At 38.4% G+C, this 23,128-nt stretch overlaps 1 protein-coding gene across 4 annotated transcripts in view; it reads right to left on the bottom strand.

Moving 5' to 3' along the window:
- Positions 1–23,128, bottom strand: part of pnpla6 (patatin-like phospholipase domain containing 6) — a 32,135-nt gene that overhangs the window by 3,433 nt on the left and 5,574 nt on the right. Inside the window, exons 3-33 of one of the 4 annotated variants that reach the window (XM_035907775.2) lie at positions 21,126–21,179; positions 20,639–20,726; positions 20,446–20,528; positions 20,220–20,311; positions 19,958–20,098; positions 19,415–19,574; positions 18,907–18,987; positions 17,018–17,146; positions 16,757–16,837; positions 16,193–16,328; positions 14,865–14,933; positions 14,288–14,388; positions 13,756–13,935; positions 13,198–13,275; positions 12,811–13,016; positions 11,610–11,741; positions 11,332–11,455; positions 10,983–11,096; positions 10,742–10,817; positions 10,067–10,216; positions 9,846–9,909; positions 9,383–9,551; positions 9,119–9,301; positions 8,287–8,405; positions 7,862–8,018; positions 7,622–7,738; positions 7,444–7,513; positions 4,411–4,527; positions 2,574–2,690; positions 698–846; positions 209–361 (exon numbers count right to left, since the gene is read on the bottom strand). In XM_035907775.2, the coding sequence (XP_035763668.2) occupies positions 209–361; positions 698–846; positions 2,574–2,690; positions 4,411–4,527; positions 7,444–7,513; positions 7,622–7,738; positions 7,862–8,018; positions 8,287–8,405; positions 9,119–9,301; positions 9,383–9,551; positions 9,846–9,909; positions 10,067–10,216; positions 10,742–10,817; positions 10,983–11,096; positions 11,332–11,455; positions 11,610–11,741; positions 12,811–13,016; positions 13,198–13,275; positions 13,756–13,935; positions 14,288–14,388; positions 14,865–14,933; positions 16,193–16,328; positions 16,757–16,837; positions 17,018–17,146; positions 18,907–18,987; positions 19,415–19,574; positions 19,958–20,098; positions 20,220–20,311; positions 20,446–20,528; positions 20,639–20,726; positions 21,126–21,179 (3,690 nt within the window). Of the gene's footprint in view, positions 1–208; positions 362–697; positions 2,691–4,410; positions 4,528–7,443; positions 7,514–7,621; positions 7,739–7,861; positions 8,019–8,286; positions 8,406–9,118; positions 9,302–9,382; positions 9,552–9,845; positions 9,910–10,066; positions 10,217–10,741; positions 10,818–10,982; positions 11,097–11,331; positions 11,456–11,609; positions 11,742–12,810; positions 13,017–13,197; positions 13,276–13,755; positions 13,936–14,287; positions 14,389–14,864; positions 14,934–16,192; positions 16,329–16,756; positions 16,838–17,017; positions 17,147–18,906; positions 18,988–19,414; positions 19,575–19,957; positions 20,099–20,219; positions 20,312–20,445; positions 20,529–20,638; positions 20,727–21,125; positions 21,180–23,128 lie in introns of those variants that run through there. The other 3 variants (XM_087841906.1, XM_006790806.2, XM_087841907.1) reach the window with 3 other exon arrangements.

The following is a 23,128-nucleotide window of genomic DNA, read 5'->3' as shown; positions in this document are numbered from 1 at the left end:
TTTTTGCCCAAACAATCAGATGATAGACACACGAATTTTAAAGCTGATCCATAATATGAGACTAGGGGTTTACACAACTGTACTTGTTTTTCAGATTCTCACCCTTCAAAGAGATTACACCCATTTTGGAAGTAGCCTGATTTCAGGTTCACACAAATAAAGTGTATTTTTGTGCAATTAAAAACCCAATACTGGGTAAGTAACTCACATAGATCTCATCAAACTTGCCAAAGTCCATGGTCTTGAAGCGGTCAATGGGTGGTCTGATGTACTCACAATAGGCACTCTTCTTAACCACTTCTAACTGTCGCACGCACGACACATAGGCCAACCGTGACTGGATCTCTGCCATGTCCGGCACCTACAGAAGGGAGTATCATAGATCTTATTCAGACAACACACTACCAGATTTCGCAATAAATAAATAAAGATGAATCTGCTGATTCCATAGCAGAATTGGATATGCTACACATTGATCAGATGGACTCAAAAGGTACCACTGCCTCATACTGCCAACCCATAAAAGGCTTTTTCCCAGAAAAAATTTTCATAGAAAAATTTTGACACCCTCTAAGAAAGTTTTAGCTCGAGCCAAATAGAAACATTTGTAACCAGTATTGTTGGACTCCACTTACTCAGTTACAAAAGACATTTATGTTAGCCCAATCTAAGCCAGGAAAACTCCTGCATCCAGTACCTTTACTTTCTCTGCCCAGGGATTGATCCGTTTCCACAGCAACCACCAGCCCGACAGGCAATCGCCATAGTTACACAAGTCAGTCTCATCTTGACTACCCACGTCGATGGCAATGACTGTTCTGGCACCCGTGTTCCTCGCAATGTCCGCTGATAGACGTTTAACACCAGTTTTTTCACACACAAGCACACAATCACGCAGACGAACGACCATAGCGTCACAAAATCCGGCAGCAGAGATGATAAGACAATAAATAAATGTTAATAAATTTGTTTCAGGTTTGCCTCCAGAAACCTTCATTTTTAGAGGCACAGTGTTCTGACAGACGTACACCACAAAAACACAAAACTTTTAAGACATAAAAGTTGTAAGCTCACTTTAGAGAATTTACAGCCAATTAAATAAGATGTATATATGTAAACTATACATATTTCCTGGCGAAATAGCGCAGGGCCTTTTTTTTTTATCCCCTTATTAAAAAGAGCTTTGCAATAGTAGGCATTTGTGTGGTGTTGAGTCTGTGGAAGACAACCCACAAGCCTAAAACACTGATCCAGCACCCCAAGAACAACTTTAAAAGCAGCTACACAGAAGGCAGACTGAAACAAACACAGGATGTTAATTTGACAAAGTTCCCTTCCACTGGATCAATCTTTTGGGCCCAGACAGCACCATATTTCACAAAGCATCAGCTGGGACACAATGAGAAATTATTTAAATGCAGAGCAGAAAACTGCAATAGGCCAGTCTCCTTGTGAAATATGGTTCTGTTTCTTCAGTGCAGAGGATATTTCTTTATTATAAATACATCAACCCAGACTCAGGGGAATTTTCACCGCCACATCAAAATGAAAACTCCAAGTAGAACTACAATCTCAATTGTGTTTTTCATCGCACAAACATTTCAGGATGTATGTATGTATATGTACCTTTGGCTCTGTGCAGTTGCTTTTAAGCAATGATCATCCATTTACTAGTCTGCAGACAAAAAAAAGCTGTTCCCCTGAGTCTGAACACACACCACTGATTTTTCTTCTTGTTGAAAGCACATGACAAAAAAAAACTTACGTCTTATTCTCGCAGCTTAAACAGAAACCTCACCAGGCAGCTTTTTTGGGTTTGTTTTAATGTAAACTTGCCTGAAGTAGTTAATTTTGAAAATGTGTGGAACACTTGTATGATTATAATAACAATTACAATTTTGCTGCAAGCCTGTTAAAATTATTATTGCCAATCATACAACAGTTTCAACATGAGAAGAATCAGAATGTAATCTCAAAGCAGACTGGCGTCTTATGCATGGCGGTTTTGATGTCAGAAGAGGATTTGTTTTCATTTCTTCAAATGTATATTTACTAGAAACTTCTCTCCAACATTATTAATTCTACCCCTATCTGACACCAGGCTGCTTCACATACAAATACATCCCCACTGTTTAATGCAATATTTCCTAGTTGTAGAAAAAGCCTTGTATTTATATAAAATTTAAATAAACTTTAAATGTTGCATTTCTTCCCCCATCTGGCAAACCAGGTTACTTCAGCGATTGATCTAAAGTATAGTTTGTTTTAATCTGGGCTTTTCAGTCCACTGATTTGAATTTTCTCATTATATAAATTTGAACTGGCTTAATATTCAGATGGGGAAAGCTCAGCAATACCACAGGACTTTCCTCCATTAACATTAAGCATTCATCCACTTACTTAAAAACACAACCTCTTAATATTGCTAACCTAAAAACCACCATTCAAAGCATCCCCCCATCACCATCCCACCTTCCCCCTCCTCTGGGAGACAGGAGTTGGATAGAAATTAAGGACTGGATTGGTTCGGGGTGGGGTGAGGTGGGGAGCAGGGGGTTACCACCTATACTTGCCTGGCAGGTTGTTGATGTAGCCACCATCCATTAGCAAGTTGCCATCTTTGGGGTCGCAGAGAGGCGGCAGGTACCCTGAGAGGGTCATGCTCGCCCGTACATAGCGCCACAGTGAGCCTGGCACACCAAGGAGGGAAGGAGGGAGGAGGAAGGGGGGGATAACATCTCAATAATGTTTGCTATACGTTTCAGATTAGTGTCGACACAGACCGCAATCCAAACACCAGAGCGAGGTCGGACAAAAGAAGGTAGTCGATCCCTGCAAAGGCTAGGACTGTCGTTCTGCCTACCTTTAAACTCTGCTGTAAACCACTGCAAACCTCATTACCTTGCACATAGATCCTGTGTGGCTTGTGCAAAAGGTAAAAAAGTAAATGGCAACCATCACAGAGAATCAAGGTTGTTTTATCTCCAAACTATGTCCCAAAAACAGTGCTTCACTGCATATGATCCTCCTTTATAAGTTCCTCAAAATCTACAGACCTATTGCAACATTAGTGAATAAACCAAAGCAGTAGAATCCAATTTTACTCCTATTGCCAACTGTGTGTAGGGACGGAGCAGTAGTAGATGTTGATGTGACAATGTTTGGAGATTTTTCACAGTGAATATTACAGGGAAGCAACCAGCCTACTCTGTCCTGCAGTACAGCTCAGTGTCAGCAGAGGGCAGGAGCAGACAAAGTGCTGCATGGGTTGGAAGGATAAGGAGCACCACAGAGAAAAGTGAGGGGTGCTACTATGCATAGAGAATATGTGAATGCTTGAACAGAATTACATTACTGAAATGTGACTTCAGAAAAAACAAAACTTGCAGATTTTCATCCCTGTTGATTGTTTGTCATTTTAAGGGCTTTGTTGACTGTGTATAGGAGGTGCAATGTGCAACAGCAAGATCCAGAACACATATTTTATAATAATAATAATAATAATAATAATAATAATAATAATAATGATATTTGTCATCAATATATATTTATGAAAGATATATAGATGGGATGGCTTTAACTAACATACTGGCATGCATAAAAAAGCAAGCAAAGCCAGGGGAGAGGACAACAGCTGGATAGGAGGGATTGAACTTGCTCCTGTAGGCAGAGATGACTGAAATAAAATAGAAGCAGGGAATCAAATTGCATTTCAGTCCATTTGACATACACATTTAGGTGAATTGGAACACACAGTGATTTACATGTGATGTCAACATCTCATGTAGATTGCAGCCGTTCACCATCTCGTCAGTTCGACACTGAATACTGTCTGTTCTCTATGCCTGATCTCGAGCTGATAAATCTGCCAACATCTAAATTAATTGAGGTTGACTTCAATTGAAAATGACAAAGAAGAAAGAAAAAAAGCCAAGTACAGTGGTGCATGAAGACATGCCTCAACCTTAATGTCATAGGAGAAGTGTGAGTTTCAGCAAATAGATGTGTTCAGATGAAGCCTGATGATCATGCAGCTCTCTATGACCGACAGATATCCAAACATGCATGGAGAAATCCTGAGATTGAATAAACACAGTGGAGTTCAGTGGGTTTTGTGATTTTTTTTTTAGGTGACACTAAGCTAAATGGATAAAACGTGTTCTCTGTGTGAATAACAAAGTCAATGGGAGAGACGGTATGATGCAATCTGGGCTTTAAGATATATGTAGGATGTAGTCTTTCCTTCCAAACCATGGGCTCCCAATATCCACCAAGTCAAGGTGGGGTTAGTTACATTGAGAACTTGGGAGGGAGACGAAAGAAGAGGAGGGTAGCTGGGTGGTTGATTGTCGATTTGGGGATGGAGGCGGGAGGGGGGAGGTTTTGGTGAGCGGGTGTTTAAAATCTGACCTGGGACATTGTTAACATAGCAACCATCCACAAGCAAGTGGCCATCCTTGGGGTCGCACAGGGGAGGTAAATAGGGGGTGTAGGAGGCGCTGGCTCTAACATAGCGCCAGACACAACCTGTCAGGAAATGGAGATGGAGAAGGAGCAACACATCAAATATGGGCCAGACTCCACATCACAGATGGGGTAAAAGAAATGTGAAGGAGAGTAAAAGAAAGAAAGGAGAAGAATAAAGAGAGAGAGAGCGAGGAACATGGAGAAAGAAATGCCTGCAAGATAGTGAGGAAACTGTAAGTAGCCGCAAGTAGCTAAAAAGAGAAATGGGAGTATAATCTCATCAAAATTACTTTTATATGCCTGTGATTTTAAGAAAATATTGCAAATTCTAATATGATCCAACTTTTATAGAGAGAGCTAAACTACAGGAGTACTCTATAACCTTTTAAATGTAACTATTTGAGGAAAAAGAAGTTACCTCAGAGCTTTCTTTAGAATACTAACAGGATATCAAAAATATTTGTGAAGTAAAATTTAATTCAAGGAACAGAATATGATCTGACATGAACAGTTTATTTTTAGGATAAATATTAAAAGCCAGTGGTGATGTAAATGAAAGAAAATGAAGGAGAAAGAACAAAGTATCAGAGTACAAATTTGAAAAGAAAATAAAGAACAGTGATGCTATCTGATGTGTTCATTAAGCATGTCAGAGAAATAGTATTAGCACTGTTAGATGACTGTTTCATCCAGCAAGGTGCGATAAAGACAAGAAGACAAGGGATAACTGTAAGAGACATGAGCTGAACAGACAGAAACAAGGAAAGAGAGACAGACAGAGAGTCTTAGGCCTCCAACTAAAGCTTCTAAAAAATATAAAAAGGGAAAAAAATCCTAGGTAATTTTTCTGTAAAAGATTTGCAATTTCTATTTAGCTTCATATCATTCTTAAATTTGTTCCTTGGCTGTGTTCCTCACTGGATAAAAAGCAAAGTAAGTAATTCAAACTCTCTGCCTTATAACAACCATCAAAATGACAGTTATTATTTCCTTTCAGTGACTCAGAGTGACATATTCACAATAGCACCAAGCTAGAAATGCTGGACAAAAGCAAACCAAAAAACCCAAAACCAAAGAAAGCACAGAATGGAGATGAAGGAGTGATGGATGCAACATGGGATGGAAACCACTAAAAGGCAATGTGGTAAATGGTAAGGTAAAGTGTTCTGGATCCTACATGTTGACATGGGAGAAGATTCAGTATTCTGAGATGAGTGACTACACAGGTTATTTTGTCTTTGTTGTAAACTATAAATGAGCATATCTGTAATGTCTCTCCTTGCTCAGAAAGACCAGGCATAAAGTTATATATGAAGTGAATTCGGGGAGTTTTAAACATAAATTGGATTGACACTAAACAATGAAAAAGCTACAGGTTTGTTTGTTTTTTATATTAGCACATGGCAATAGTAAGAAAGGAAAATCCAGATATAGAAGAGAGAGGAAGAAAGAAAGAATGAAATTTAAGTAGGCACATGATAAGAGGCAAAAGATGGCAACAATGAAACCAAGTAAGAAAGCGTAGCTCTAGCAGTTAGTTCATCCACATGCCAAGATGCAAACATAAGCATTCAGCGTGCTTAGCTGCAGGACTGAGACCTGAAAGCTTATGAACTCCTCAAATCCAGCAATCAGCCAGTTAATAATTCAAAACACTGATTTTACATCAAAGACTACAATAACTTCATTTAATGTACAAGACTGAATATTAGAAATGAGCATTACACAGAAAATGGTGAACTGGATTTGAGGGTTGTTTTTTCCACAAACAGTCGTTTTAGATCGCAGAGATTCATTTTGGCTATTGTTAGTGATGGTGCATTTTTAAGCAAGTCAAAAAGAACACACATCTCAGCAAATACACAGACAAGCATCAAAACATACATTCTTTCTTTTGTACATACAGCAAAATCTCTTTCTAACACTTTAATGGAGGCATACTCCAAACAAGGTTGAAACTGGCATGTTTTTTGTAGGAACAAATAAATGGGTTTGCAAACGAAAGGCTACATGTACCTTTGATAACTGCACTGTAATCACATATTCAAACATTTTCAATTATCCAATCTAGTATTTCTCCCTGTCTCATATATTTTTGATATGAGGAACTTAAACCTGCTTTCAGAATAACTTTAAGTATCCTCCCACGGGTAGTGGACACAGTAAAAGCAGGCCTCTGTTTTGCCCATTTCCAGATGCACGAGTTGGATGCTATTCTAGTAGTTTTGCATAATTTACAATTCAAAAGAAGAAGTGGTGAAGTACTGACCTCATTACTGGAAATTATGGCCCTATATATGACAGAAGGTACAGAGAAGCATCATAGCCTCCCCCCCTTAATCAAATATACAATTTGCCACCTACACATATATCCACCATATTAGTATTTGTCTATGTGGAGATTGCAAACACACCAGTTCAGTTTAGTTTGGTGTATATCCACCTCCAACCTTACTTCCGAGACTTCTGAGAACATGCAATCCTGCCACTCTCATAATGCATTAGCCAGCTAAATGCTTGTTTGTGGCATCAGCTTAAGCTTAAACGTACAACATTTACAGACTTGGCATCTAGAGAATACGAGACATTATAATCCCTTTAGTACCTCGTGACACTTGACTGAGTAGAACAACATGCCAGTATATTCACTTAGATAAGAGCTTTGATCACTGTACCATATTATTTCTGACTGACTGCTGAAACCATTTAATTACATATGAAACCAACTTCACACATTAGTTTTCTGTCATTCAGGGCAGTAAAAATGGATTAAGTTGGGTTAAATTTAAAAAGAAGCAACTGTTCATTTCCACTTACATGTATGCATGAATGTGAACTATTCTTAAATCTTAGTAAATGTACTCCATGTAAACATAATGTGAAATACAAACGTACTGTAGTAATCTCGACTAAATTTTAAGCTAATAAAATGCTACAGGGGTAACGACCCCTGCGGTTAGAACAGCGCTCACTTACCATCCTGATGAACACGCATAGCTGAGGCCGTGATGTCAGTGGTGACGTTGAAGTACGGCAGCCACAGGTCCTGGGAAAACATTTTATTTCAAAGTTAATGATAGAAAAAAACAAAACCCTCTTGTCTTATGGCAAGGTTGTTGCAATGGGGAAAAAACATTTTGTACCACAGTCCCACCTCTATTTGCTTGTCCTGAAACACTTTATAGATGCTGGTGTTAAAGGCAGAGCCAGAGAACATGGAGGTGATGGGATAGGTAAGATCCAGAACGGTTTTAAACACCGAATTCATTGCCTGTTAAACAAAGAATTGGAGGGAATTAGTAGATGTTTGTCAGATTTTTGTGAAAAACTAAATTGTCATCAGATATGACCAAAAAAATGATTGCGTTGATAGTCCTAGATGTGTGTGCTCTACCTTAGACCACTCTCTTGCTCTTTGTTTTGTCCTAACAGCACTCCTTTCTTCTGCATAAAGGGCACCGATGAAAGAGCCAATTGAGGTCCCACCCACTATGTCAATAGGAATCCCTGCTTCCTCCATAGCTTTAATTACACCCACATGAGAGCAGCCTCTGTAAGAGGGAGACAATTTGTCTGAAAACAAGCAAGTACGCACGATGCCGAGTACATTTACAACATCAGTATTTGAAATGGCTTTTAGACTAAAAGACAGACACATTTTCCTAATGCTGCTTTACTCTGTATACAGGCACAGCATAGTGTTTCCACATTAGAAATCCTTCCATACATTACCACACAGACATTAACTGCACATTAGTTTAGTACTGCTGAACGTTTGTGAACTTTATTGGTGCAGAAAGTCTCATCGACTTTGCTCACCTAGCACCACCACCTCCAAGCACGAGAGCAATGCTGTTTCCGGTGAGGACTCGGGCCAGCCGAGAGAAGTCACTATGTCTGTCTGCCGTTTTCTCAAATACCTTCTCATACACCTCCCTCTGCACAAGCACAGCAAGAAAAACACACAAAAATAAATACAGGGGTTACATTTTATTTTGTGTAACAATATTATCAAAATATTACAATTGCTGTTATGTTGAACAGTAAATAGGGCTGGATGAGGTTGCTTTAAAAAAAACAAAAAAACAACAACGCTCAAGCAACATTTTAATGAATGAAATGATGCAAAAAACAAAACAAAACAAAACAAAAAAACAGTGAAGCCTCCCCAAAGTGACAGGGGAGTGCTTTACCAACTCAACCTTCTATGATGTGTCCAACATGAAGTGCATACTGGCAGCTGTAACCGAGTTACAAAAAAGTTCTAGTGTGAGAGCTATCCTAATGGTGTGTCTTGTGGCTGGAGTGCCAGAAAAAGAAATTACTCTCCAGGAGAGTCAGGGGGTCTGGCTAGTATTTAACAATGCAAAAAGCTGCAGATGTGAAAGGGTAATGTGTGTTCAGGTGCCCTAATTAGCAAAAAGCAGGGAACTGTGTATTGTTTACTGTTAAAATGTGAGGCTCAAATCCACGTGGACTGTAGTTAATATCAATCTAGCATACTCAATATTCAAAACAAGGCTTTTATATTCTCCTAGAATATTGTGCCTTCTAGAAATTATGGTACTGATATCTCTGCCATTCTGTCCACCCCTAAATGTAAATAAACTGAAAGCATCAAAAAAATCCTATAAAAAAATTGACTTTGTACCAGTTTGCTGGGACCTCGTCTGGAGAAGACCCTCCGGGGACACTTGAGGTGAAGATGCCCTGAGCACCAGCTGCGCATGTTGAGCCACTCGACTGTCCTGGAAGGTCCAGGTCCATCTTCTCTGTGCAAAAGGACCAACTGTTTCAAAGCTCGCACTGCTGTGTTTTCCAGCATCTGCTCCAACTGAAGGAAGACGAGACAGTTAAAGTTATCTGTTGCCATTCGATTTCTTCTCTTCCCAGCTCTTTACCCACACACACATACTTCTCCTAGTGTAGGTTCCTGGTCCCCAAGACCAACAATGAGGATGCAGTCAGCCTGTCGGATGCAGCGCTGTGTCCATGGGGTCATGCTGTTGTCTGTCTGGTAGAGGACAATCCGATTGATGTCCTCCTGCTGGGCCAGCCAGCCGGAGAGACGATACTCATGGATACTGATGGATAGAGAAGAAAAGCAGAGACACAGACAACGACTTGGAGGTATGAAAAGTAGCAGAGGTAATTTGTTTACATTTTAATACATTATAGGTATGCAACACGAACCACGCCTACAGCATTTATAGCACTTATTTGCAATGCCTTTCTCTACAAAAATACAAAACTCAGTAACATCTAAACAAGTAAGGAAAAAATAACACACAAGCTAAATGCATAGCTTCAAGTAAAGCCCAAGCAACAAGAAAAAAGGGTTTGTGATACAGACAAGATTCTTTGATTATCAGACTGACCTGTCCAAAGCCGAAGCACCCAGACGTTCTCTAATTATGTCACTGGTTAAAAGTAATGTAGGTCCTACAAGAGTCAAACAAATTGTATATCACAAAAAAGTAAAGAACTTGTGCATTTGTTTGTCAACCTGCTTTAATTTAAAGACACAGCTACACAGAAGTCAAGCAATCCCACTAAAAAAAAGGATTTTTACGAACAAAATTGAAATGCGTGGGTTTACCAATGGCACTAAGTGCATGGCTGAGCTCTAGATTGAATGCATTGATTGGCACTTCATCACAAACAGGCAGCACTGCGACAGTGGAGAGGTTGCTTGCTGGGTTGGTGACATCAGCACTTGTTGTCATACTGGGAAGACTGAGGGCTGAACCTAAAAGATTAAAACAGTGAACAAATGGAGTGAATGAGAAACTGAAGGCTGTAAAAGCACAGCTGGCTGGTGAGGAAGCACGCATGTGTGTGTTACTGCTCTCACTAGTCAATACTTGAATCGACAAAATGAACTAGACTATGTCAAGATAAATTAGCATTCAACTACATGACCAGAGTGACGCATAACGCCATCCTGCACAGGCGTGGGGGCGTTACCCTGAAAAGAATATAACACTGCTAACTTTAGCAACACTAATCAAACTAGTATGACAAACTAAATCTGTATGTACAGCCACATGTCCCAGGGATGACGTGCAATAATAACAGTAGTATATGTGTGTGTGTGTCTCGGCAACATCTGCAATATTTAGAATACCATTTAATTTTTGAATAAAGTGAATAATGGTCTCAAGTGGTTCTGCATAAGTTCTCAACCTTGCTCATTAGCGTATGCTCATTTCATTAAATCTGGTCACCTGATCTTTTTTTGTTTTTTTTCTTCTGCTCAATTTACTGGACTTACCAGAGAATGGCCCACGACCCTGCTGCAGATTTCCCAGAATCTTCTGACCCAACAAGTGGATCAACCTTGTCACCACCTAAACACAACAGTAGAGAAAATTGAAAAGAAACTATGTTATTATAGTAACATAATTTCTATAATATAGTACTATAGTACTATAGCCACTTAATAGTACTATAGTACTATTAAGTGGCTATAGTACATAGCCACTTAATAGTACTTCAAGGATGAAGTCACAGACCTGTGGATATCGTCGCTTGATGTTGTTAAGGGTTCCCTCGGGCAGTTTAACCAGCTCAGTGTCTCTCACAGCATGGACCGTTGTGGCTCTTGGCTGTTTGGTCAGTGCCTCCACCTGATACATAATTAGATTGGATTAGTCCCTCACTTAAAACTTACAAAAAAAAAAAAAAGAAATGAGAAGAAATCTAATTGAAATTTTACAGATGTGGAAAAATGCAGCACACTGCTCTAGTCCCAATCCTAGCTCAGGACCACAGCTGTTTTTAACTTAATAGTTTTGAGCTTATTTTACTAACTAATATCTATTCACACATGGGTAGGATGAGACAAAAATGCCTTGTTCTCACCACTCCAATGAGTTCTCCTCTACCATATTCCCCCACCAGTTCTTTCTTGCCGTTCGCCTTGCGGATGACTGAACGCAGACGTCCATTCAGAACAATGTAGGTGCAGTCTGACTTGTCATCCTGTCTGTTGATGCGTAGATTACAGAAAAAAAAGCATATTTTACATTTACCATTAAAATTATGACTGAATAATGTAACAGGATGACCAAGTATTGTTTTCACATAGATGCAAAGATTGTTTTCATTTCTTTGTCCAAGTAAAGATGAGAGCAGAGTACCTGTAGAGGGCTCTGCCAGCTTCTACAGCCATCCAATCAATGGCAAAGTCCATCTGCCTGACAAAAGGAGACATCCGGATTGCAACCGTGTGGGCTGCACTCAGCACCACGCTGGGCTGCTCCCTCATGATCCTGCAGGGGGAAGCATATAACAGAAAGAGTGAGAACAAATACTGAATAATTCACACTGGAATATGGTCAAAAGTAGAGAGATAACTCAAAACTGGGAGATTACTTTAGAAAAGAATACTAAAAGTTTACTTTTTTATATTTTAAGCTTTCATATTCTCTGGATGTATGTATGAATTTCACAAGCAGGCTTTTTCTTATTTATTCAGGTGATACAAGCTTTGTGTAAATGTGTATGCATGTTTGTTTTTGTTTTTAACTCAATTTAGCTTCAGTTAGCTTCCAGAGTGGGTTTGCTCATTTCAGTCTAGTTTTTACTGTTTGAAAATGTTTAGTTTTAGTTTAGTGTTTATTAGTTTCAGTTGTTTTAGTGTTTTTAATTATTATTGTATGGAGCGCAAATGTTAGAGGCAAAATTTAAGAAAATCAGCACATGTATTATAATAATAATAAAAAAAAGAAAAAGAAGAAGAAAAAACGCAGGCGTTTTTGAAAGCAGGTGAATCGCATTCAAATTCTCAATTAACATGTCCATCAATGCCTCATCGGCAAGTTGTGATAACAAATTTTATAAAATTAACAGATGCTAAAACTAAGGGTATTTCTCCCATATTTTTTATTGTATTTTAATTAGTTTTTATTTGTTTCAGATGGTTTACAAAAATGTAGTTTTTAAATTAACCTCCTGGGACCTGGCATCTGCATATGGGGACATCACATTTTGGGTTGTCTAGACCACAATACTAAATTTTGCTCTTTCAAATGGCTTTCAAACGGGCCGTATTGCTCAAAGAGGCACAATTGTTGTTTCTCATTTTGCTTTTGTGTTTTGCTGCTGTGTTCAGACACCAAATAAAGAGTTTTGCACATTATTACTCAATTGTGACTTAATAGTCTTCTATCGAATACTAAAAAGCCAAATAGCAAAGAGAAATTAAAAATGCATGCCATGAAAGAGTTCAGGTCTTAGGAGGTTAATTTATTTTTTAAAATTTAATTAAATATAAGTGAAAGTGACCTAAAGTTATTTGCATCTCTTGCACTTTATCCACACTAAAGCCGTAAGACTCACTCATAGAATTCAGACTTTGAGATCTTCAAATAAGTACAGTCTCGTACAGCCTTGATGGTAAATATAAGGGGTTCTCCAGTGAGTACAGCAAGCTGGCCCACCATCTCTCCCGGATGGGTGACAAACAGACAGACATCCTCCTGCTTGCCGATCATCCGCTGGTAGACGTGCAGACAACCAGACAGGACAAAGTGCAAACTCACGTCCTTTTGAAGTGAAAATAGGAAGGAGGAAAAAAGAAATACAAAGACAAAAATAACTTTTACTGCTGCAGTAATGTACTTTCTTTCTTTACTACATCTAATCTATTCCTGCTTTATTAATACAATTAAAAGAGTAATTTGTAAGTTTTCAAAAGGTCATAGGGTTTCAGAATGTGTAAAATACCTGGTCTCCCTGTCTTGCTAACACAGCTCCTGCTTTTGCATGGTGCAGAGTCACTCTGCTGTTTAACAGAGATGGGTCCTGCATAACAAAAGGCAGAAAGCAAAGCAAAAGTCAAAAAATTATTAAGCAGTGACAAACGATAAAGCTAAGTGGAAAAAGACAGTGGATGAAATGCTTTTACTCCACTTTGTTGAGCCTTGGAGGAAGATCGTGCTGCAGGCAATGATTTATTTCTTCACTCACACTTTGATCTAGTTACACAAATTTATTTTAAAAGTTTAAATGTGGCAACACCTGCACAGAGGCACAGATTGCATCAAGTGAATTACACAACCCCCTAAAGCACCACTGAACTCTTGCGTTTATTTTTTGTCACCACAGACTCACAAATTTTTTCTTTTTCTAAAGCAACAGTCAATCATAAGGAAACTTATTTGCTTGCATTATTTGTCAAAACAAATTGTTCGTCGTATTATGATCACAGCCTGTAGGAGTTTAAACCGGCATAGAACAACAGCAAAATATTATCCTTGAACAATCAAAAAAAGTAAAACGAACCTCAATCCTCATAAGCTTTAGGACCTCCTTTTGACCTTCCTCAAAGAGAGCGGCACTGGATCGATTTGACACAGGTGTAAAAATGTTGTCCACAACTGGCTCTTCCTCTGGATACAGATAGATTCCTGAAGGAACTTCATCTACTGTCACCTTCCTCTCACGCTGTTCCTGTGATATGGACTGTAATAATGTAATAGAATAATTATAATGTAATATGCATACTTTGCCAATTTATAATGGGTGTTCCTGCTGTTAAATCAGGAATTCTAATTCTAAAAAACATTATCAGAGATACAGCACTACTCTTTTTCCACACTTTCTCAAATATCTTATATTTAGCTTATCCTTAAATATTTTTGGCTTATGAATCATATATTAATTACTTCTTTGTTATTCATTAACTGTGGCCTATACTATTCTCCATTCTTAAATACTTCTGTTTTCTTTAAGTAATTAACCAATGTAATGTATACATATAAGGAGGGTTTATATCTTTTCTCATTTTTGTCCTGAGAGTCTGCAGTGTACTGACCCGAGTATAAGTGGGTGGAGTGTTGCTTTCCTCTGCCGAGACAGAAATCCGTCCTCTTTCATACGCCATGTCAAAGTCTGATCTTAGACTTTTCTGTACACCTGTTTAAAAGGTCAACATTTAAGTGGTTTAATTATTCTTAGGTTGATCTATGTTTAAAAAGAACAAACGAAAATGTGATGGCGCAAGCAAAAGGCAAAATATATTGTCATTTGTTAAAAGGTTTTGCCTGCTTATTTACCTGCACTGTTAAAATACATTTCTTACAAATACAAGCGTTTCTAAAACAGTAACATTAACAACTGGTCATATATGTTAAAGTGGGCAATAGGCAAACTTTTTAATATGAGCAGTATAGATTAGGTGTGCATAGCATATTGTAGATGGATGAGCTGGACGGTTTGCGGTATCAGTGTAACACTTTGGCTACCCATTCTCTGCTGGCTTCTCAGTAATCACTCTACATTAAAACATGTCTAAAATATCACACTGCACTGGAAGAAAGTGTCTGACTTTCAGCAAAACTAAAGAAGAGTAAGACAATATAATCTGTCAGTACAAGAGAAAGATCCCTCACCAGCAATGTCTACAGGCATTGAGATTGTCCTGCTAAGAGTTGGCACTGTTCCATCCTTCCCTTGTTCTCCTGTTGTGAAAAATAAATACAATTTAAAGCATTTCTAAGTCACCCCAAAGCAAAAATAGCACTGGAGAAGACATATGCAGGGTTCATACGCATTTTTCGGGGTCAAATTTAAGCACTTTCAAGGTCCATTTTTCAAGCTTTTCCAACACATAGCCAAAAAAACCCAATTTATGTTTCACTTTGCATCACCTCAGTAAGACCATGTAAAAATGTAAACAAATCATCTTAGATCGACCTAAATGTCCTTTGTTCCCCTTTTGTTAAAACAGAGAAAAATGCACCACACAAAAATACTGAAAAAAGAAATACCACAAACACCACAATAATACACAGGCCACATTAATAAGTATTCTCATCAGATATTGATGCTACTTTCCTATGTGACACAAAAATAAGAGACAGATGTTTGTTTTTTTAAAACACCTACACCCAGAAAAATGGGGCCAAAATCAAGTTTAATTGGTTATAACACGAGAAATATAAGTGCCGACTGAGTAGTGTCACTAAATACTAAATTACTAATTTAGGTGAAGTCTGCATCTGCAGTAATATTTACACCTCTGATGACATCTTACAAGTGTTAGCTTTATTTTGATACCAAGACTGTTTACACAGAGTTTGAAATTGCAGAGAAATACTCCATTTATTTTGGTCATTTCATTTTCGAGCAGGAAGCTCAGAAAACCCCTCGGGGCCTAACAGGTTAAAGTTAATTCCCAGTAAAACTAACTGTGAGATGTTTGACTACATTGCAGTCTGTATTATTGTTAAAGTCATAAGTGTTTGTGCTTATAACATCAGGTACAGTAAGACCAGCATGGAGAACAGCTCTGACTGGGAGTGGCTTTGAACAGATGACATACTCAGTTCAATTCAACGTATAAGACTTCCGACTGTTCGGGGGAGGGGCAGGGTCACACACTTCAACAGACTGACATGCAGAGGTGCGAGGCAGCCCAGGCAGGGAAATTTTGCTTTTACACTTTGCGACTCATTTTATTTTTCTATCTGATAAGAAAATTATTCGGTCAGATAGTTATTTGTGGTGAATGAAATACAGTTTCAAGCACGTTTAAGCACCACATCTGAAATTCAAGCACTTTAGTACCTTGAAAAGAAAATATTAAAATTTAGGAATTTTCAAGGATTTCAGCCATCCATACCCTGCATATGAAGCTTTAAAGCAACTCTGTACACCTCAACTAAGATTCAGCTTCTCTAACACTGGGAGTTACTTAATCTGTATGCTGACACCCTACCTGGAGTTTCACCTTTAACGGCTGCTTCTCGGTGCTCCTCAGGTACCGTCAGGCTGCCAAAGCGTTTGCCATGGCGTACAGGACTGGTGCGAGTAGGGTGGGGTGACTGCGGTGGCAGACGTGAGGGATGCATTTCCTGTAAAAACAAGTATAAGTAATGTATGGATGAGAGTGAGGTAGATGATTAATTTGAGAGTGTGTTCACAAGGTGGAAAGTACAGCATGATATTAGTATTTAGGCACTGAAATCATGATAACAGCAGGATGTGTATGAGGACTATGAGGTCCAGGTCACAAGGGTTACAGCACTTGTGAATCTATGTTACCAGTAACTTTACTGGTTGAGTGATAACTATCATATTACAGGAATTCTGTGGACTATTTAAAAGCATTTGAATGGGCAAACACACATTACTCCTCATCTTAAATATTTATATTGGCTTACATTTGATCTCAGGACTAACACCATTCTGAACTCTTTGATGAATATAATTGGGTTTTCTTAAGGCAATTAATCAGTTTAAGACTTTCTTTCAAACTGGTGCCTTGATAAGATGAACTCACATGACTGAAGAGCTCATTGGTCAGCCCCAGATAGTTGTGCAGGGCTAACACTGTTACTCTTTGGAGACGAACCATGATAATCTGAAATGGCACAACAGAAAGTTAGTCATTTCAAGCACGAAAGGAAAACAATTAGTTTACAGACGTCGAGCCAGAAATACAGTGTGTGGAAAACGAATCCATAAATACGACTCTAATTTTAAGCACATCTACAAAAACCCCCCACAAACACTGAGGAATAATAATCATTATACAACTCACCTGTACTACTCGCACTAGACTCTCGGGATATTTCTCAAATATAGACAGGAAGGCTTCTACAGGCAAACGGAGAACAGTGGAAACCTCTGCAGCCCGTGCTGACACTGTTCTATAAGGCATCTGGTGGCCCTGCACACAAATATCCAAAAGAATACTTTACATTTTCTCAGTCTACCTGTACTTACAGAAGCTCTACAGGTGGGATGTTTCTAATTAGCAGTTTATTAGTTTTTTATATGGAATGACCCCAAAACATTACTTAATTTCAATCAACACAGATTGAATTGGTTAAGGAGTTATTTAGAAAATAGGTCGCAATATGTACATTATCTCGGCAATACCTCTGAAAGATTGAAGATTGTATGTGGTGTTCCTCAAGGTTCTATTTTGGGACCTAAACTTTTTAATTTATATATTAATGATATCTGTGACGTATCAAAAAGGTTACATTTTATTTTATTTGCAGATGACACAATTTTTTATTGCTCAGGAGAGAATTTGAAAGATTTGGTTGAGATGTTAAGATTGAAAAAATGGTTTGATGTAAATAAATTATCTTTGAATCTGACAAAAACGAAATTCATGATATTTGGCAATCGCGTAAAGGAGGAAGAAGTCATTATGTCCATTAATGGAGAATTGATTGAAAGAGTTACTGAATTTCGCTTTTTGGGTGTAATAGTAGATGAAAATTTGACGTGGAAATCACATATTGAGTATATTAGAAAGAAGACGGTTAAAAACATTTATATTTTGGGAAATGTAAGCAATTTATTAGACTACAAAACAATGCGCATTTTATATTTTTCATTGTTTTTCTCATACTTTAGTTACTGTGTGGAAGTTTGGGGGAATACATATGAGAATACTATAAAACCTCTAAACTTATTACAGAAGAAAGTGATACGAATGATTCATAATATTAGAGAACATACAAATAAATTATTTATAAAATCGAAATTATTAAAATTAGGAGATTTAGTGAAACTACGAACACTATTAATTATGTTTAAGGCTAAAAATAATATTTTGCCTTTTAAGTTACAAAGATTATTTTTAATGTGTTCGGGGGGAGAAGACAGCAGAAAGAAATTTTATTTTAAGCATCAGCTAGCTAGAACCACACAAAGATTAATGAGTCCAACAGTTAGGGGTATACGACTGTGGAACTCTCTTCATTATAATTTAAAGAATTGTATAAATTTACATTGTTTTAAAAAGTGTTACATGTCTAAAACGATAACTCAATATGAAGAACGTGAATGAAATTGGAGTTAATTGAAAAAGGATCCATTATTTTTTGCCTCATTTTATTTTATTTACTTATCTTTTCTCCTTGTTACTATGTGGAGTGGTATATTCTGATCTGTTTGGTTTGCGTTAGGACCAGAGATAAATGTTAGTTTGTTCCTTGATTTTTGGTGCCCACTTGCAATATAAGTTGGATTGTAGATAGGGGGCAGGGTTTAATAAGAATATTTTCTTCTTCCTGCTCCTTTTCACACATGGTTGCAGTGCTTTACTGATAGAAAGTGTGGTTGGTTTGTCTGACAGAACTAACTGTGGAAACTGTTGTACCAAGTGTGAAATAAATAAATAAATGAAATTAAATTTAGAAATGGATGAAAAAGAAAAAAGAAAAGAAAAGAAATGAATGCTGGGTTTAAACCAAATAATTACTTTAGAGTGTTGTGTCATCCAGTGAGAAAAGGTTAACTGAGTCAGCAGGTGAATGTGCTGTAGTATGTAGGTGTGGGCCAACACAATGACACAAAGTCATGTTATCTTATTTAGCGCTGTGTAAATGACTGTTATGAGAACTGGCAGGGTTTGTATAAGTAGGTGTGGCACAAAGCCTTTATGTGCGGTAAGAAATAGGTGTGACCTACTGTGATGACATCCAGAATGCTCAGGAGGCTATGCACACTGTCTCCTGGGTAAACCTCTTTCACCACATTTTCTTTGCCATCCTGGAAGACAGGAGTAACGCATTCATATCTATGTAAACAATCAAGTTGTTTTCTAAGAACTTATACTCAAGTTCAACATGAGTGTTTACATAAAGATTCACACAATCAATATACATATAGATGTACACAATCAAGTATCAATATAGATAAAGCCTGCACTAACATCTCCCTCAGGACTTAAAACTTGGTAAATATATCCAAACACTAACACTGGCTAAAGGAGACATGATTAGCTACAAATTTTTTAAAGCCAGTGTTCTTGTGGGTAAGCACCTTGGTAAACCACTTTGCTGCTTGCATAAGTTTGCACAAAGTATTTGTGCAAGCTTACAAAACATACAATAAACTATAGTCATAATTAAACAAAACAGTTTATTGCATAAAATTCAGAGGTAAACATGATTAAAGGGACACGGAGCCTGCATACCGTTCCAGTAAGGCACAATTCTAGTTTTCCATCCTGAACAACATAGATGCTGCTGTCGGGCTGACCTGGCCTGAAGACATACTCCCCTTGTTGGAACTGCAAAAACACCATGTGTTTGCACAACTCCAAGAAGAGTGGCTTCTCAAAGTGACCCAGCACCCTGTATGAAAGGACAAAAGGGAAGCTTGGGGGTTAGGAATTACACTCATTGCAAACAGCTGCAAACACTTGGTTTGTACAAAGGGCAATTAAAATTGTCTTTCTGTTTAGTTGTGGATCTATATATTATAAAAAATATGCAGAGGTGAATTAAATATTATAATACAGTACATGACAAGAGAATTTATCAGTTGATGGTTCAATAACAGCAGGTACAACAACAGTTGCCTCAAGGCACTTTTTATAGTAATGTAAAGATCCTATAGTATTCTGGAGAAAACCCCAACAAATCAAACTAAGCAACCCCCTATGAGCAAAACTGTGCATCCACACAAACTATGTACTCTGGACTACAGAACACAATCACACAGACATTAAACCTACCGGACATTTTTAAGCATGTAGAGCACCTCAGAGGGGAGGTGGGAATTGGCCACATCAAATTCAGTGAGGTCTGCCTCCAGCACTGAGGGAGGGGGCTCCTTAGCCTGAAGGATGGGAACCTCCTTTTTAAAGCGCAGGATCCTACACAAGTCACATGCAGGAAGATAATAAGAAGGAAATAAGAGGAAAGCAACTGCCACATAAAGAATGTTAGTACAGTCAAAATAGCGTATGCTTGGTGAAAGTTAGCATTCAGATGTACTTTTTGGCAATGTTGAGCATCTTCTGCTTCTTCTTTAGGCGTGGCCGTGAAGAAGAGGATGTACCCACAAGGGACGAGGTAGACTGGGAGACCTGATGAAACATAGTTTTGTTTAAATATTACTCTTTCCTTAAAAAAAAAAAAAGTACTATACACTGAAACACTACAAGAATGACGTGTTTCAGTGTGTGAGAGCCAGCTAGAGCTTTTATACAGCCTGACTCACTTTACGCATGATCTTTCGCCCATAGAACATCACTTTGTCTCTCTTGCGGAAGCGGTATTTGGGAGCCTCCTGAGCTTCTAAGTCTGTTAAACATAATAAATGACATTACCACAGGTATACACACTACTGACTTCATGACTATCCTTATGCGTTTTAGATGTACAATGAGAAATGCATTTCAGCAACTACTGACTTCGAAGCTTGATCCTCCGCAAGATGAAGAAGATCAGGATGGCGATGAGGACTATGGCGATACCTGCACCAATTACCATCCCCACCATCTGAATAAAGAGGAACCAAAGAGGGAGAACGTCAGTGGTATACATTATAGTATTTACAACAGTAAAGCATTTATTTACTTGGATATTTTAATATTAAAGATATTACCCAAGTTATATTTTAGTTAAAGTATTTGTGTTTTCTAAAAAGAAAAAAAAACTAAGTTGAGGCCATTAAAAACAAATAATTTTATTTTCAGTTTTTCATTATTTGTTCATTGTTATCAAGGTACATATATTACCAGCAGTATACATGGTTACACCTACTTGAGATGTATTAGGTAGTTTCTGTTAGTTTTCCAAATTATTTCCAAGTGTATAAATCTACAGTTCCCTTACCTGTGTGACAAATTGGCTGTTGAATGAGACTTACTAAGACATGAAATCAAACTGGATGCTCACCATGCTTGTTTGTAGTTCCTCCTCCACAAAAGTCTTGATGTTATCAAACCCGTCCTAATGTAACAAGAGAACACACAAACAGTACAGTCAATCAGAAAATGAAAAAAACAAACAAAATAAAAAATGTTTTAGATATTGGTCCCAACCAACTACTGGCCAATAACCTGCCTCAGTACCACATGGAAGCTCCTTTTAGGCATCATAGTGGCTAATATGAACAGGCATATGGCTAAATATATGAGAGGGGCACAGAAAGGAATTGGCAAGAATACCAGAGGGGCGAAACACCAGCTACTGGTAGAAAGAGCAGATGCTTGCGATTGCAAGACCAGACTGACCAACCTGTGCACCACCTGGATTGACTACAAGAAGGCCTATGACTCAATGCCCCACACCTAGATCCTGGAAACCTAGAGCTGTACAAGATCAACAGGTTCCTAAGAGTCTTCCTCGGGAACTCAAGGGGGATATGGATACCGACTACGGAACAGGGGAATTGTAAGCCACCTCCTCCTCACCTACATTGATGACATCAAACTGCATGCCCACAGGCAAATGGAAGCCATGAGAAGGATAGTAGGAAAACCACAACTAAAAAATACCTGCAGAGAGTAAGGCAGGTCCGGAGGAGTCAGCTGAATGGGAAGAAGATCCAGGCAATCAACACCTACATCCTGCTCGAGATTAGATATCCTGCTGGGATACTAAGCTGGCCAAAAGAGGAGACAGAAGCCATGGACATTAAGATAAGGAAGCTCGTTAGCATGCATGGAGGGTTTCACCCAAAATCCAGCACCCTGAGAGTTTATGCTAAGCAAAAAAAAAAGGTTGGTGACTAGTGAGCTTCAGAACCACTGTCCAAGATGAGACAACAAACATCCATGATGACTGCCTGCTTAGTAAATACCTCAGTCAGCAGAAACACAAGAAAGAAGAGGAGCAAGGACAAGAACCATGATGGAAGCACAGGCCCCTGGACAGTATATGCCACCGGCAGATAGATGAAACAGCACTGGTAGGATTGCATCCAGCAATCCTACCAGTGGCTAGACAGAGCTGGACTGAAAGACAGCATGGAGGCACTAATCATGGCAGCACGAAACAAGCTCTGAGGATAAGATCCATAAAAGCTGGGGTCTATCATACCAGGTAAGACAACAGGTGCAGGCTGTGTAAAGATGCCCCTGACAATCCAGCATATAACAGCAGGGTGCAAAATGCTAGCAGGTAGGGCATATGTGGAACGCCATAACCAAGTGGCGAGATGGGATTTTTTAATTTTTTTTTTTTTTTTTGAAATCATCTTCTAGTATGAAGCCTGCAGGCTTCAGTTCTGAAGTGCACTGGAATGTGAGAATGCAGAATTTGTCCTTGAGGAAGGACTGCCTAATGCACATGAAACAACAGTCAAAGGAGATGAGAACGCAGCAACTCATCTGATCCTCTTCCCACTTTGCCCTTACCATGTTTCACATAGTTACAAACTGATTACCACACAGAGTTTCACAGTTTTGGATACTATTAATAGACTCAGGCAATATATTTTGGCTTTTCTTTCAACTAAGGAAATCTTTATTACTTAAGTAATATCAAACTCAGCACTTACTTTTCAAATAAAGACGGTCAGTTCAAAGAGTTTCAAAAGAGTGCAAAGATCTTGTGGCCAAGACAAGCTTCTTTATGTGTCTTTATGTATGGGTGTCACTAACAATCCATCAGATACCATATTGCAAGAGTAAGAGTAATAGGTGCTGTCTGGCAGCCAGACAGTAAGACTGCATGTCCGTTATCAGTCATTATTGATTACCGTATGTTTAGCTAAGGGTTATTAAGCAGTAAATGTCTTAAGCTGGACACGTCACTTGACACTCACTGATAGTGGAAATTAGAGACGGTAAGTGCATGGACAGCATGTGCACATGGAAAAGCACTACACCTGCAGACTTAGAATAAGAGTTTAAAATATAGTTTAGAAATCAGTGAGTTGAGTGTGGAAAGTGTAC

This window comes from Neolamprologus brichardi, chromosome 6, assembly GCF_056152115.1.
Source record: "Neolamprologus brichardi isolate AB-2024 chromosome 6, ASM5615211v1, whole genome shotgun sequence".
Taxonomy (NCBI): Eukaryota; Metazoa; Chordata; class Actinopteri; order Cichliformes; family Cichlidae; genus Neolamprologus; species Neolamprologus brichardi.
Note: the sequence above shows the minus strand (reverse complement) of the source record. Positions and strands in the feature narration are given on the sequence as shown.